Source organism: Mus pahari, chromosome 12, assembly GCF_900095145.1.
Source record: "Mus pahari chromosome 12, PAHARI_EIJ_v1.1, whole genome shotgun sequence".
Classification (NCBI taxonomy): domain Eukaryota; kingdom Metazoa; phylum Chordata; class Mammalia; order Rodentia; family Muridae; genus Mus; species Mus pahari.
Genome location: NC_034601.1, coordinates 76,129,489 through 76,143,865, shown reverse-complemented (window position 1 = coordinate 76,143,865; position 14,377 = coordinate 76,129,489). Strand labels below are relative to the sequence as shown.

General features: G+C 40.9%; 1 protein-coding gene across 1 annotated transcript in view; it reads right to left on the bottom strand.

Annotated features, from left to right (window-relative positions):
• The window catches only part of Jam2 (junctional adhesion molecule 2), a 49,979-nt gene that overhangs the window by 18,306 nt on the left and 17,296 nt on the right, over positions 1 to 14,377 (bottom strand). Inside the window, exon 2 of the mRNA XM_021209645.2 lies at positions 2,078 to 2,146. Coding sequence (XP_021065304.1) covers positions 2,078 to 2,146 — 69 coding nt within the window. The remainder of the gene's footprint in view (positions 1 to 2,077; positions 2,147 to 14,377) is intronic.

The following is a 14,377-nucleotide window of genomic DNA, read 5'->3' as shown; positions in this document are numbered from 1 at the left end:
TAGCCCTGGCTGTCCTGGAACTCACTTTGTAGACCAGGCTGGCCTCGAACTCAGAAATCCGCCTGCCTCTGCCTCCCAAGTGCTTGGATTAAAGGTGTATGCCACCACGCCCGGCCACGTCTTATATTGCCCAAACCTGAACTAAAATTTCACCTCTGTTTTTGATAGTAAAACAAACAGTTTTGACATAAATCATATTTTTTTCACATAAGACACATTTAATGCACAAAAAGGTGCAAACATTTTCTTCTAAGGTGGATTATGTTGTCAAAACATCTGTTTAATCTTCATTGAAAAAAATAATTATTGCTTAAGAAATTAGATGTTGTAAAAGACATTAAACTCTGCCTAATAGTTTTCAGGTTCAGATGTTGTTGAGAACTGCTCGTGAAATGGGCAAGCCTGGCAGTGCTGCCCCGATTTCCAGCTTAATCTGCTTTTGGCAGCGCCGTGGGAAGAGAGACAGTCCAGCAGTCCTGAGGAGCAGGGATTAATTCACAATCTTTTGACATCAGAGAATCATGTTGGGGGAAAAAACCTTAATGAAATATGTTTCACATGTACAAATCACAAAATGTCACAGACTTTAAGGCTTCAAAAAAAAAAAAAAAAACCCTAAACAAAAATATGTAAGAAACTGGAAATTGATTTTTGCTTAATGGAAAGCCAAGTTGGAATAGCAAGGGAGGGATAAAATGGAGTGAGAGCATGCGCTAAGTGAGAGAGCAGAGACCGAGAGATAAAATGGAGTGAGAGCATGCGCTAAGAGAGCAGAAACCCAGGAAGAGAGCAGTGAGCAGTTACGCTGGAGTCAGATTGTCTGTCTGTCTGTCTGTGCGGGCAGGCATCAAGCACAGAGCCTTGTACATGATAAGCACCGGCCTTGCCATAAAACAATTTCTCACTGGGCATAGTAACTTCATCCCTGAGATTAATTTTTGATGGCAATAAATTATGGAAGGACCTTTCTATATTAAAAATAAAAGTACGTCTTTAAAAAGTAACGCCAAGTAGGCACAGGACGTCACTTCAGAGTGGAGGAAACGTTCTGAGCATAGAGAGGGGTGGTGGTTTTACGAATGTCCTGGAGATACTGAGTACCACTGAAGTGTCTACATTTTAAGATGTCAGTTGGTAAAGTTGTCCTAATTTTGCCTCAGTGTTTCAAAAGTCATATAAGAACAAAGGGTGCCATTTTGACATTTTAATAGGGATATTCAAACCCAGCCAGGTACAGCCTGGGGCTGACTGGACCTGACTGGACCTGGGGAAGTGCCTCTGGGAAAGCTAGAAGATAGAGCTTCACTTTCTTTGACTCTGGAGGTCACACTCTCCTTCTGTGCGAACTCATTGCTTTTCCAGCCTCCTGTCTGGCACACTGCCCAGCTCTGCCTACCCTCCTGCAAGTGCACCAGACATCAGATCACTCTTGGGCGTTTACATCCTCTTAGCCACCTTCCTCCTTTGAAACTGACCCACAGGAAAGTGTGTTGTCTCGGCTTAATTATGAAGTATATTAGAACTCAAAGGCCTTAACTGAAATAGTCAAGGGCTTTACCTTTGACCAACCTAATCACATACTGCCTACTGCCCAGGCGACCTAATAGAGTCTAAGCAACCCTTATCTTGCAAATCTTTGAAGATGGTATTTCTGAAGGCCAAAAGTTCCTCTTCAGGTGAACAGACCAAAACCTGACCGCTATAACATGGCTGTCAGAGTGGCTAGTAGAGAAACTCCAAGTATAAAATAAACCCTATCAAAAGAATTCCACAGACCATATAAGAAGAACAAGGTGTGAGCAGGCAGTAAGATGGCTCAGCAGTTAAAAGTCTGGCTACAGAAGCCCCGAGTCCTGAGTGTGGTCTCTGGAATCCACATGAGATAAAAGACAAAATTGACACCAAACACACAGACACACACACACACACACACATACACACACACAGAGAAAGAGACAGAGACAGAGAGACAGAGAGGAGTGGGCAGAAGATCTAAAAACTAGACAGCATCGTGCGTATAACATTGTCATGAGGTCTGCAAACAGATCAATGCACTTAAACCTGTAGGATGCTATACCTTGGAACTCTATTACTGTGACTTCTTGACGGTGGTCTTTTGATGCAGAAAATCCATTTGCCTTATGATCTGAAAGAGTAAAATCAATGGATAATCAATATGGAAGTTTGCTTTCAAATATTTCACTGGGATACAGTATTCTACAAAGCCAGCCTAAACTGAGTAACAATTGTTACATAATTCATACCACATAAAACATAAAATATGAGAACAGGGAAAACATGCCACACAGTCACTTTCCTTCCATTGTGGTGGCTTGGGCTGTTAGATATTTCCCAAGCAGAACAGACATCAGAAGTGCACTCTCCTTAGCCCCTCTGAAAACAAGCATGCCCTTATTTTACCTTACCTATGCAATATAGTGTCCATCCACCCATTCGTGCATCTATCCACCCACCATCCACCCACCCATCTTTCCACCCACATATCTACCCACCTACCATTCATCCACCCTCCCACCCACTCATCCACCCATCCATTTATTCACTCACTCACATATCCATCTACCCACCTATCCATCCACCTACCCATAATCCATCCATCCATCCATCCATCCATCCATCCATCCATCCATCCATCCACCCATCCAGAAATAGCTTGTTAGAGAAGACTCAACCATCTCTTTATCTTCTCACTGACTTGATTACCATTTTTTTTTTTTGCAAACACAAACAACCTCAACTCCCTCCTATAAAACCCTTCACAAATCCTTATCACGAGTTCTGATAGCTCTTCTGGGATAAAACTGGCAAACCTCTCTTCCTACTAGACACGTGTATCTCCCTTCTCTACTTCCACCACAAATTCATGGGAAAAAAAAATCACACATTAGCTTGGATGCCAACTTTCTCTTATTTCTACAGATTCAATCACAATGAAGGCATCATCACAGCACACAGGGTGGCTGCTGCCAGAAGCTCACACATTTCCCAGGATCCAGCTACATCTTTGCATCCATACAGGCTGAGCATCTGCCACCCACTTCGATGCTGTGGACTATTTGTCCCTTTTGTTATTTGCCCTTTGCTACATTCATCAATGTTCCTGGTCTCAAGAGGGCACATAAATACCCAAATACAGCATGAAAAAAAATAGACACCCCTTGCCTCATCACCTTAAAAAAAAACAAAAAACAAAAAACAAAAAACAAAAAAATAACCACTGGTCAGGATAGACATGGAAAAATTTGACAGCCTAGGCAAGCATTTAAAGAAAACCACCATTACTAAAATACACCTGCTTTCCAGACCTGTGGTAGACAGAGGAAGTGAGTCGGCCGGCATGGAACTTGTTATACTCAGGAGTAAAATAATAATGGTTAGCATGTATTCAGTTCTTATGTGTCAGGCAAACATCTCCAGTGCTTCCTAAGTATATATTCATTTAACTCCTACAAATTATCTGTGGTTATAGATTGAATATGAAATGTTCCCCCAGGATAGATACCCAGCTTGTGGTTGTACTTTGGGAAGTCCTGGAAGCTTTATTAGGTGTGGCCTAGTTGCAGGAAATTAGTCACTGGGGTGGGGTATTGGAGCTAACTTGCCCTTGGCCTCTTCTTGTCTACTGCTTTCTGTCCACCATGGGTTGAAAAAGGTTGTCCACCCCATAACCATGCTGCCATAAGGTTCTGCCCAAGCTCTTCGGGCCAGCCAACCGTGAAACCACGAGCTAAAATAAGATGTTCCCGCCTTAAGGTTTTTCTCAAGTTTCTTGGTTACAGCTACACCAGTACCCAATGATAAAGATCCATGGGAATCTCAGAAGGTTCTTGACCAGGGTTTCTCAATATTGATGCTATGCTATGGCCTTCGGGGTCAGAGAGTTTCTTGTAGTAGTCTGTCTGTCCTATACACTGTCAGGTGCTTATACCATCTCTGGCTTCTATCCACTAGATGCAGGGACCACCCTGCCCATTGGCCTGACATCTAAAACTGTAAAGATAGATAAATAAATCTGTATCGGAAGTGTGGCATGGAAATCATTCCTGGATGAAAACTCCTGCTCCAGTCAGGCTAGCTTAAGAACTATGTATAGAAGTAAGCCAACAGACTAAGGGGAACAGAGAATGGTAAGTTCAAGGATGTTAAAGTTCTTGGGAAACTAAAATTTTGTAATGATGAAAGTTAATTTCTGTGTGATGGCTTCTTTTCTTGTGCTTATTTTTTTCCTCAGTACTAAGGGACACAAACATTAAGGTGTAGGTGTAGAAGGCAAGCAGCAGGTCATTGTGCTCAGTGATAGAGGGGAAGGAGTCAGGGTCACCACAGAGTAAATTTAAAACAACCCTTTTGGCTCCCGTATTTCAAGAACCATGAAAAAGGTCCAGGGAATCTCTTCAAATCTCCCTTCTGCTTTTCCCATGGATTTCCTACACATGCAAGCTAGTTTTCCTCCCTCCCTCGTGCCCCTCAAGCCTCTCCCCACCCCCTGTGCCTCCCCCAGAGCCCTTTGTTTTCTGACATCTTTCCCTCCCTAGTTTTATTCTCTAGAGTTCAAAGACAGAGCCTGAACCTTCAGAGAGCAGAAGATGGGTCAAGACTACAGCTAAACCAGATTTTCATAAATGAGCGTAGGGAAAGGTAGGACCTCCTCGCGCTGTCCTCCATTTAATGTGGGAGTTCTGGATATTTCTGGAATAATCACGACTCCAAACTTGAAGGGTTTTGAGACTTAGAAAGGACATTTGAAACATCTGAGTTAGTATCCCACAGCAGGTCTTGTCTTGATCATGACTAACAAATCTTGTTGAGTTGTGAAGTATGTTAACTGGGCTTTTTAGACAAAACAATAAAGACTAATATTCTCTGGAAATCAGTTAAAGGGGAAATCTGAGCAGAAGCGGGAGAGATAATTTTTGCTTCCCTTTACATTGTCCTGGCTTTGAACTTTCCAAACTCCACACGCCTACCGAGAGTGTTTATTTTCTTCTGCTGGCGTGAAGCTTGCCATCCAGGAGCATGTCAGTAGAATCTGAGACAGGGAGGTTTGGAAGTTAGGTTATATGACTCAAAATAGGAGCATCTTTTTTTTTCTTTTTTTTTCTTTTTTCTTTCTTTCTTCTTCTTCTTCTTCTTCTTCTTCTTCTTCTTCTTCTTCTTCTTCTTCTTCTTCTTCTTCTTCTTCTTCTTCTTCTTCTTTTTGTTAATTCCAATTTTCTACTTAACAAAAACTTGTTTTAAAAAATATTTTTAAGCCGGGCAGTGGTGGCCCACGTCTTTAATCCTAGCGATTGGGAGGCAGAGGCAGGCGAATTTCTGAGTTCGAAGCCAGCCTAGTCTATATACAGTGAGTTCCAGGACAGTCAGGGCTACACAGAGTGACCCTGTCTCAGAAAAAAAAAAAAAAAAGAAAGAAAGAAAAGAAAAAAGAAAAAACTTTTTTTTTAAATTTCAAAAATCACTAAAAGTTCTATGGAAAATAACAACGTTATTCACAAGTTGTACTCACTCATAAATTTTACACGCACATATTTGAAAGTTTAAAACCTGTATGAGTTTACTAATTCTTTCATTTTAATTATTAATTTGATTTAGTCTTATAATTGCATACATTCAGAGGGATTGCATACACATAAAATAAAATAGGATCCTATCCATCTCCATTTACTCCCCTCTAAGTCTTCCTGTATCCCCAAAACACACCCTTCCCCCTCCAACTTCATGTCCTCTGTATGTGTGTGAACTGGTGGGCGGAGTCTGATTCCAGAACCCCATAGTAGAAGGAAAAAACAGACACACACACACACACACACACACACACACACACACACACAATGAAGAAAAGTTTTACTTTGGCCTATAATAGACCTGGGCTGTGTTTTATAGACATTGATCTTCCCACAAATCTGGACTTCCTTTGTGTTATAATTTTGATTGGAGATGATAATAATAAAATACCCAACCGATAGCAGTGGCAATGGAAACCTGGTGAGTTTTTTATCCTAATGAACGTGAGTGTTCTTCTCCTGCTTCACCGTGCACTGTGTTGCCGAGGCTGAGGTCTTCCAGATTTTAAGTTGTCCCTTTGATTCCACCACAGATCCAGTCATGAACATCCCAAACAGCCGATTCACCTCAATTATGACAAGTGATCTTTCCCACACCATACTTGGCATGAAAACCTTTGCTACGGTCTTTTAATATTTGATTTGAGTGAATTTCGAAACTTGGGATCTTCCTGTCGTTGCACACACTATCCTGATGTCCTTTGATTGTTTTGAGACACAGATCCTAAAGTCCCAGAGATTCAAATACGTGCAGATATTCCTCAAGCCATTTTTTAAATCTTTTGTTTGACTGGCCTGAGCACCTGTCTGTTTTGCGTGAGCCCCCTAGGATGGCGATGACCTAGGACCATTTTTTAAATGAGAGTACGTCAGAGAAGTGCCTTTATCAAAAGAAAAAGGAAATTATAATCCTTGGATTTACAAGAAATGAGGGTAGCTAAATGTGAGTGATCTTCGCCTACTGATCACAAACATGACAGTCCAACAATGCCAGACCATTGTTTCCATGTTCTGCACTTTAAAATAAATGGTTCTTGTTCTTTCAGCTTCCTGAAGACTAATCAAAGGAAACCTGAGGCAACACTAAGTAGGCAGTCTCCCTTGGCCTTCAGATGCCTTCCGTAAGCACTCTGTCAGTGGACTATGACTGGTACCACGCGTGGGAAATGCACAGGTTCAGATGCTTTAAGTCTTCATGTCACCGGAGACTTGCAACATAAAATATATACAACCCTCTACGTTAACGATCGCAGTGCGATAGACCACAGTTCTCAGTGTTTTAAAGGTGCAATTATCAGACCACAGTCTTTGGAGACCATTTATCCAAGCAAGCCCTATGGTAGTCGAACTGGGGAGCTAAATAAACCTGTTAGTAAGAAGCCCATAATGATATGCTCTATGAAAGACAGTATAAGAAAGTGTCCTCCTTAAGCTAGGCACATAGCTACTGAGAAGAGCACCTGCCTAGGATGTACAAGGCCCTTGGTTTAATTCCTAGTACTGAGAAGAAATAAAAAAGAAACATACTATTCTTGAAAATTTTACAAAAATGTGCTTATTAATAGGTCCACCTGCCACCATGCTCCATCTGCCAGCACCACATGGCACCTATTAGTATTTTTTTAAGCAAAGTTAAGTGCTTCTTATGGCATAGGTTTTCTAGGTTCTCTCTCTCTCTCTCTCTCTCTCTCTCTCTCTCTCTCTCTCTCTCTCCCTCCCTCTCCCTCCCTCCCTCCCTCCCTCCCTCCCTCCTTTTCTTTCCTCCTACTCCCTAGACATAGTATGGTTGAATGACTGTGAAAGAGATGCCCATGTTATCTAACTTCTAATTCCTCCCTCATGGGGCTGCTTTCTAGCCACATAGGTAGGTAGTGTCTGTAATAATTTCTACAGTGTCAGGTTGCTCCTGATGAACCAGTGCAACGTGTCCCAGTAGTGCAACCATTACCAGTTATTCTAAAAATACATGATGACTTAAATATTTATTTTCAAATATAAGATAATTTATGTCCAATTTCATAATGATTTTATACAAGATACTGCCTGTAATTCACTTTTAATATAAAAAAACCCTATCATACTTCATCTTTTGAATCATGTTTTCAATGAAGTATATTAATTTAAATAAAACAGTAGTTTAAAATCATTGTAGTATGAAGTAAGCATTTATTCTTCGTCCTAGCAGATTATCTGAGATAAGTAAGAGAGAAATACAAGGACTTTTATTCTTCAGTTGTGGGACCAGGGGCGAAGAGGAACAGGGTCTCCTCCAGGGAGGCAGGCCATCAGCAGGAGCTGTTCACCATAGTGGAAATAATCATGTCTGCCTTTTTGTTTGTGTGAACTTCTGCCAGTGGTTTTGGATTATGTCCATAAGAACTGAAAATGTAGCTAACTTTAAAACAACCATTGACCTCAACCATCAGGCCTACTACACAACAACGTTTTGCTAATTTTCCTACTTTATTCTGAAAAAGAAAACCTTCGTCCAGTGAAGAAGCCAACAGAGGCTGTTCCCAGCACCTGCTGATGGAATGCTGAGGTGGAACCCAACACTTCCCCTTGATAAAAAGAATTATTAGGTTCAAGCTTTCAAACCTGAAGTCTGACGGGAAGGGCTAAGGCAAGGCAGACATGTTAGTGATTTAAAAGTATTAACATTAGATTAGGAACTTTCCCTGTTTAAATAAGTTCAATGTAAGTGGCTGTCTTAGTCAGGGTTTCTATTCCTGCACAAACATCATGACCAAGAAGCAAGTTGGGGAGGAGAGGGTTTATTCAACTTACTTTTCCACATTGCTGTTCATCACTGAAGAAGTCAGGACAGGAACTCACACAGGGTAGGAATGTGGAGACTGAAGTGGATGCAAAAACCCTGGAGGAATGCTGCTTACTGGCTTGCTTCCCCTGGCTTGCTCAGCTTGCTTTCTTATAGAACCCAAGACTACCAGCCCAGAGATGGTACCACCCACAATAGGCCCTCTCACCCTTGATCACTAATTGAGAAAATGCCTTACAGCTGGATCTCATTGAGGTACTTCCTCAACTGAAGCTCCTTTCTCTGTGATAACTCCAGCTAGTGTCAAGCCAAGTTGATGCACAAGACCAGCCAATACAGTTGATATATACTAAATGTTTTTATTTCATTTGCAAACCATCTTTTAAGTAAATGGAATTAAGACAAGTGCAGTAGCCAAAGATGATTCTTAAAGTCATAGCTTCCAACCTTACCTATATTTCCTATATATTACTACTATTAACTACCAAGAACAACTACCTGTATATTGATATATTCAAACTGATCTTCAATACTGGATACATATCTGACAGAAATAAAGCAGACATGAGAGACATCTGTGCTCCAGTGTCCATTGTAGCACCACTCACAGTGGACAGGAAGTGACAGAACCTACTTGTCCATCAGCCAATGAATGACTAAAGAAATACTATTCAGTCATAAAAAAGGAATCTTGTCATTTGTAGAAATATGAACTGAAGGGGATTATGTGAAGTGCACTAAGGCAAACCAGAATGATAAGCACTGTATGCTGCCACACTTATATGGAACCTGTAAAAGTCAGCCACTGAGAAGCTGAGGGTAGGATGAGGAAGCTACTGGTCCACGGGTGTTACGTGACAGTTTTAAGAGAAGCAGGGAGTTCTGGTGTGCTATTGATGACTGCAAGCAGCAGCAATATCATTGTGTTTTTCTTTTAAAGCTAGAAGAAAGGATTTTCTTTGTATGATGGAGAAATTTTATGATAAAGAAATGATGTTTGAGGAGATAGATGTGTCTAATGTGGTTCAGACATTGCATAAGGTCTATATGTAACAAAACAGTGTTTGTTGCTCCTCTGATGGATACCATTCTTTTTTTTTCTTTTTTGTTTTTCGAGACAGGGTTTCTCTGTATAGCCCTGGCTGTCCTGGAACTCACTTTGTAGACCAGGCTGGCCTCAAACTCAGGAATCTGCTTGCCTCTGCCTCCCGAGTGCTAGGATTAAAGGCGTGCACCACCATGCCTGGCTGGATACTATTCTTATATTTTTATGTATCAGTTAAAATTAAGTACATAAAAATATACAAACAAAAGACTCTAAATCCTTATGTATTTTGCTTACATTGTTCTGCCAATTCAACTTTTTTTCTTTTTCCATTCAAATATATGCACAGAAGAATGTTGTGCCAGGCATGATGGTGATTGCCTATAGTAACTTAGGAAATGGAGGCAGAGGGGTAGGACATTAGTTCATCCTTAGCTACATAGCCACTTTTATAAAGGCCATCCTGGGCTACAGAGAACCCTGGTGTGTGTGTGTGTGTGTGTGTGTGTGTGTGTGTGTGTGTGTGTGTGACTATGTGTGTGTATGTGTGTGTGGTGTGTATGTATGTGTGTATGTGTGTGTATATGTGTATATGTGTGTGTGTATGTGTGTGTATATGTGTGTGTGTGTGTGTGTGTGTGTGTGTGTGTGAAGGTTTGCTTTTGTCCAAGAAGTTTAAGACCAGTCTGAGAAAATAGTGAGACTACACTTCTTTCTTTCTTTTTTCTTTTTTAAAGATTTATTTATTTATGTTATGTTATGTTATGTTATGTTATGTTATGTTATGTTATGTGAGTACACTGTAGCTATACAGATGGTTGTGAGCCTTCATGTGGTTGTTGGGATTTTTTAGGACCTCTGCTCACTCCAGTCAACCCTGCTTGCTCTGGTCAACTCGGCTTGCTCAGGCCCAAAGACTTATTTATTTATTATTATACATAAGTACACTGTAGCTGACTTCAGATGCACCAGAAGAGGGTGTCAGATCTCATTACAGGTGGTTGTGAGCCACCATGTGGTTGCTGGGATTTGAACTCAGGATCTTTGAAAGAGCAGTCAGTGCTCTTACCGGCTGAGGCATCTCCCCAGCCTACACTTCACAAGGGAATGAATGACTCCACACCCATGCACATAATGGAAGCGCTGATTAGCTTTGATGTGGTTTTTACCTGCTGGGCCATCTTGCCAGCCCAGAGTGGAATCTTTAAACAAAACTTGTTTATTTAGTTTTTGAAGTACAGTCTTTCTACATCCCCTGGGCTGACCCCAGACTCTGAATCCTGTGCCTTCAGCCCTTTGAGCTAGTACTAGAGGTATATGCCTGGCTTCTTAGAACCAACCGAGAAGGAACGAGCTCAAGTGTGGTCCATGTCAGTTTGGGTAAGATACAAAGTTGGTTCGCTTACAGATAAAATGAAGGGAACGAACGATGCCTTCCTTCACTGGTTTGTAAAGATTCAATTAAAGTCTCTAATTGCTTAGCCTTGTTCCTGGAACATAATAGCTTCTCTATAAATACCTCTCGCTTCTTCCCTCCCCCCCCCCCCGCTGCTTGATGCTTTTTATACAATGTGATCGTGTAAATTTAGTGTTCCAAAGTGAGTCCACAATAATCACACACTAGGATGGACTATCATATCAGAACAACCAGCTGGCAGGTGTCCGCTTTCCTCTCACTGCTAGGACAGCTTCACTTCAGTGGCTCCTCCGTGGGAGGGCCTAGGTTTTACATTCTTTTCTTTCTTTCATTCTTGATGACATGTTTTAACAGCTCCTGGCGTTTAGGCCTGATGTAGCACCTGTGAAACAGAATCGATGATGGTGACAGCGCTTCCACGCTACCGTGATCAGCCCATTTCATCACACTTTTCTCAACACACTATCCGCACTTAGCACCCAGGACGGACTTCTCTGATCTTTCTTCCCATTGATCTTGTGCTCCCCTCCCCTTCTCTATCCATTTTTCTTTTCACAACGATGTGATCCAGCAATCGTAACATTGTAAGCACCAACACATGCCAACAAGTCGCAAATATTTATCTCCTGTCTAGACATCTTTGCTGAACTCTGGGCTCAGATACAAGTGTCTATGCAGCCTCTCCACTTGAAGACTTCAGATATTCCCAACCCTGTATCTAAATATTATCTTCTAAGCTTACTTCATCTTTTCCACCCTAGACAGTGACACTCTTAACTGCTGCAGTTGCTCTTGCCAAAATTTGGAAAGTTTTCCTCAATTATTCCACTGATTGAAAACAAAACCAATCTATTAGGAAGCTCTCTTCACTCCACTTTGGAGGTGCAGCTACAACCTGAATGCTTCCAACCACTCTGACTCCCACCAATAAGGTCTGAGCACGAAGCGCTCTTGCAGTAGCCTGGGCGTGGCATTCTGCTTCTCTTCTCTCCTCTCAACAACACCAATAAGGTCTGAGCGCGAAGTTAGCCTGGGCGTGGCATTCTGCTTCTCTTCTCTCCTCTCAACAACACATTGGCTGTAGAGGCTTTCTCTGACGCCATCATGTCAAGAAAGGCTTCGCTGGTGGAAGTCAAAGGAGGGGAACACCGGTACATGCATGTGTGTGCACGTGAGTGTGGAGCACAGAGGCTGACCTTAAAGGCTGTTCCTTGGAAGCTGTGAACTTTGTCTGTAGAAAATCAGTCTCTCACTGGAACCTGGAGCTCACCAGTTCAGCTAGAAAGGCCAACCACTGAATCCCAGAGATCTGCCATTCTGGGGACTACGAGTGTGACTCACCAAACCTGACTTTCTATGTCATCACAGGGAATCAAACTCAAGTCCTCGGGCTTGCACATAAGCACTTCAGCAACTGAGCCATTTTCTTAGCCCAGCACTTCAGCAACTGAGCCATTTTCTTAGCCCAGGCGCTCTCTGTAAAAGGCGCTGACCTTTGAAACAAAATATATTGATAACATTATATATCATATATATTCAAAAACTAAACGTGACATTCCTTAAGGTTAAGTAGAAATAGGGAGAAAACAAAACAGTAGCTATTTTAATTAACCAATGATCATTCATGAGTATACTGGAAAATTATATCTTAGAAAGTTATATCTAGATTCGATCAAGAGGATCAAAAACCCTTCAAAATAAAATTAAGAACCTCATCACGACAGATATTAAAATAGAAATTTGTATATTTAGTTAGATGAGACCTACAAAATTGCTTAGAGGTTAAACAGTGCAAATGACAGGCTTCGATAATTACACACTTTCCCCTTACATGAATATGCAGTTGGATTTTGGGAAATCATGAGGATTGAAGGGCATGTGAGGGGAATTCTTCATTTTGATATAAGATTAATCCACTAAATGCTGATTAAAATCCCCACCGCTGCCTAGTAACTCCACAGCATCTACTTACTGCAATGGCGCTCAAATGATTCTCCTAAAAAGCACAACACTTCCTCCTTTTTAAAAATTTAATCATTTTGCTTTTTAAGGATGGCTGGATTTTTTTAATGACTTATTTTCATTTTATGTGTATGAGTGTCCAAGGAAACCAGATTCCCTGCAATTTAAGTTACAGTTAATTAAGTTAAGTTAATTTAAGTTTTTGGTTGTAAAACCCCATGTGTATGCTAAGAACTGAACCTGCATCCTCTCCAAGTGTGCTTAGCTGCTGAGCCATAGCTTCAGAGCACACATTTATTTTATTTGGGAGGCACACACATGAGTGCTGAATTCACACCACTCCTGTCTTCCTCCCCTATCCAACTGTTTACCTATGCCCCACCCTAAAATGCACAATCCTCTTTTCTATTATCATTCTTTGATGTATATATATATATATATATATGCATATATATGTACACATACGCACATATGTATACACATATATACAGAGTCTAACATTGCCTGCATGTCCATGTATCCAGGGGTGACCCCATAGGATTGAACAGTCTACATGGGAGCTTGTTCCTATAGGAGACTAGTTCTTCCTCTTCAGCAGCCACTGACTACCTATAGCTCTTCATGTAAGAAAGGGACCTGTGGAGTTTCCCCTGTCTGTATTACCATGCCAAAAGGACAGCACTCTCTGTGTCTTGTTGATAGCTTCTGGTTTAATTCATGAACACACTTTTACCTAGAAAACCTTGAGAGTTTTGTTTTATGAACCTTTTTTTTTAAACCTACATTGTAATAGAACATGACTTTAAGTAGATTTTTAAAGAGTAAAACCCATCCTTTTTTCACTATGTCCTGTGGGATCTACTTGTTTTCACAATTGCAAAAGGCACACTGTAGAGGACATAGGATTTATTCACAGCCACTATTTGTACAGTTTGAGGCTTTTTGAATCTTATTTTATGTCTGACCATTCCAGATTTTTAATCTAAGCCACATAAGGGATCACATTTTCACCTGAGATGATGTTAAATAATTTTCATTTATTTAACCAGGATAATTACTGTATATTTCAATATTTAGTTTTTCAAGCATGTACTATTATATTTTAAAATTATCTTAAAATCTTTAAGGAAATCATTGACAATACTTACATATCATTACATCATCCTCTGAGTTTTTCTACTTTAAAAGATGCTACACAGATAGTCATAATAACTAAACTGCAATTGTCTGGACCCAAGTTAGAAATCCTGGACACAATACTTTAAAATAGCTCCAAGTACTTTCTTATTTATCCTGTTGCCACAGAAACTAAAGTTGGGAAGTGGTAGAATACAAAAGACATTGTGAAATATGACCAAAGGGAATTAGTGAAAAAAGATATCCTTTGTTTCAAAATGCAGCTTGCATCCTTCCCTCAGATAGCACACTGCAGCTGTAAAACTTTGCACATGTATAGACGTAAGAAAATGTAGGGGAGTCGGGCGTGGTGGTGCACACCTTTAATCCCAGCACTCGGGAGGCAGAGGCAGGTGGATTTCTGAGTTTGAGGCCAGCCTGGTCTACAAAGTGAGTTCTAGGACAGCCAGGGC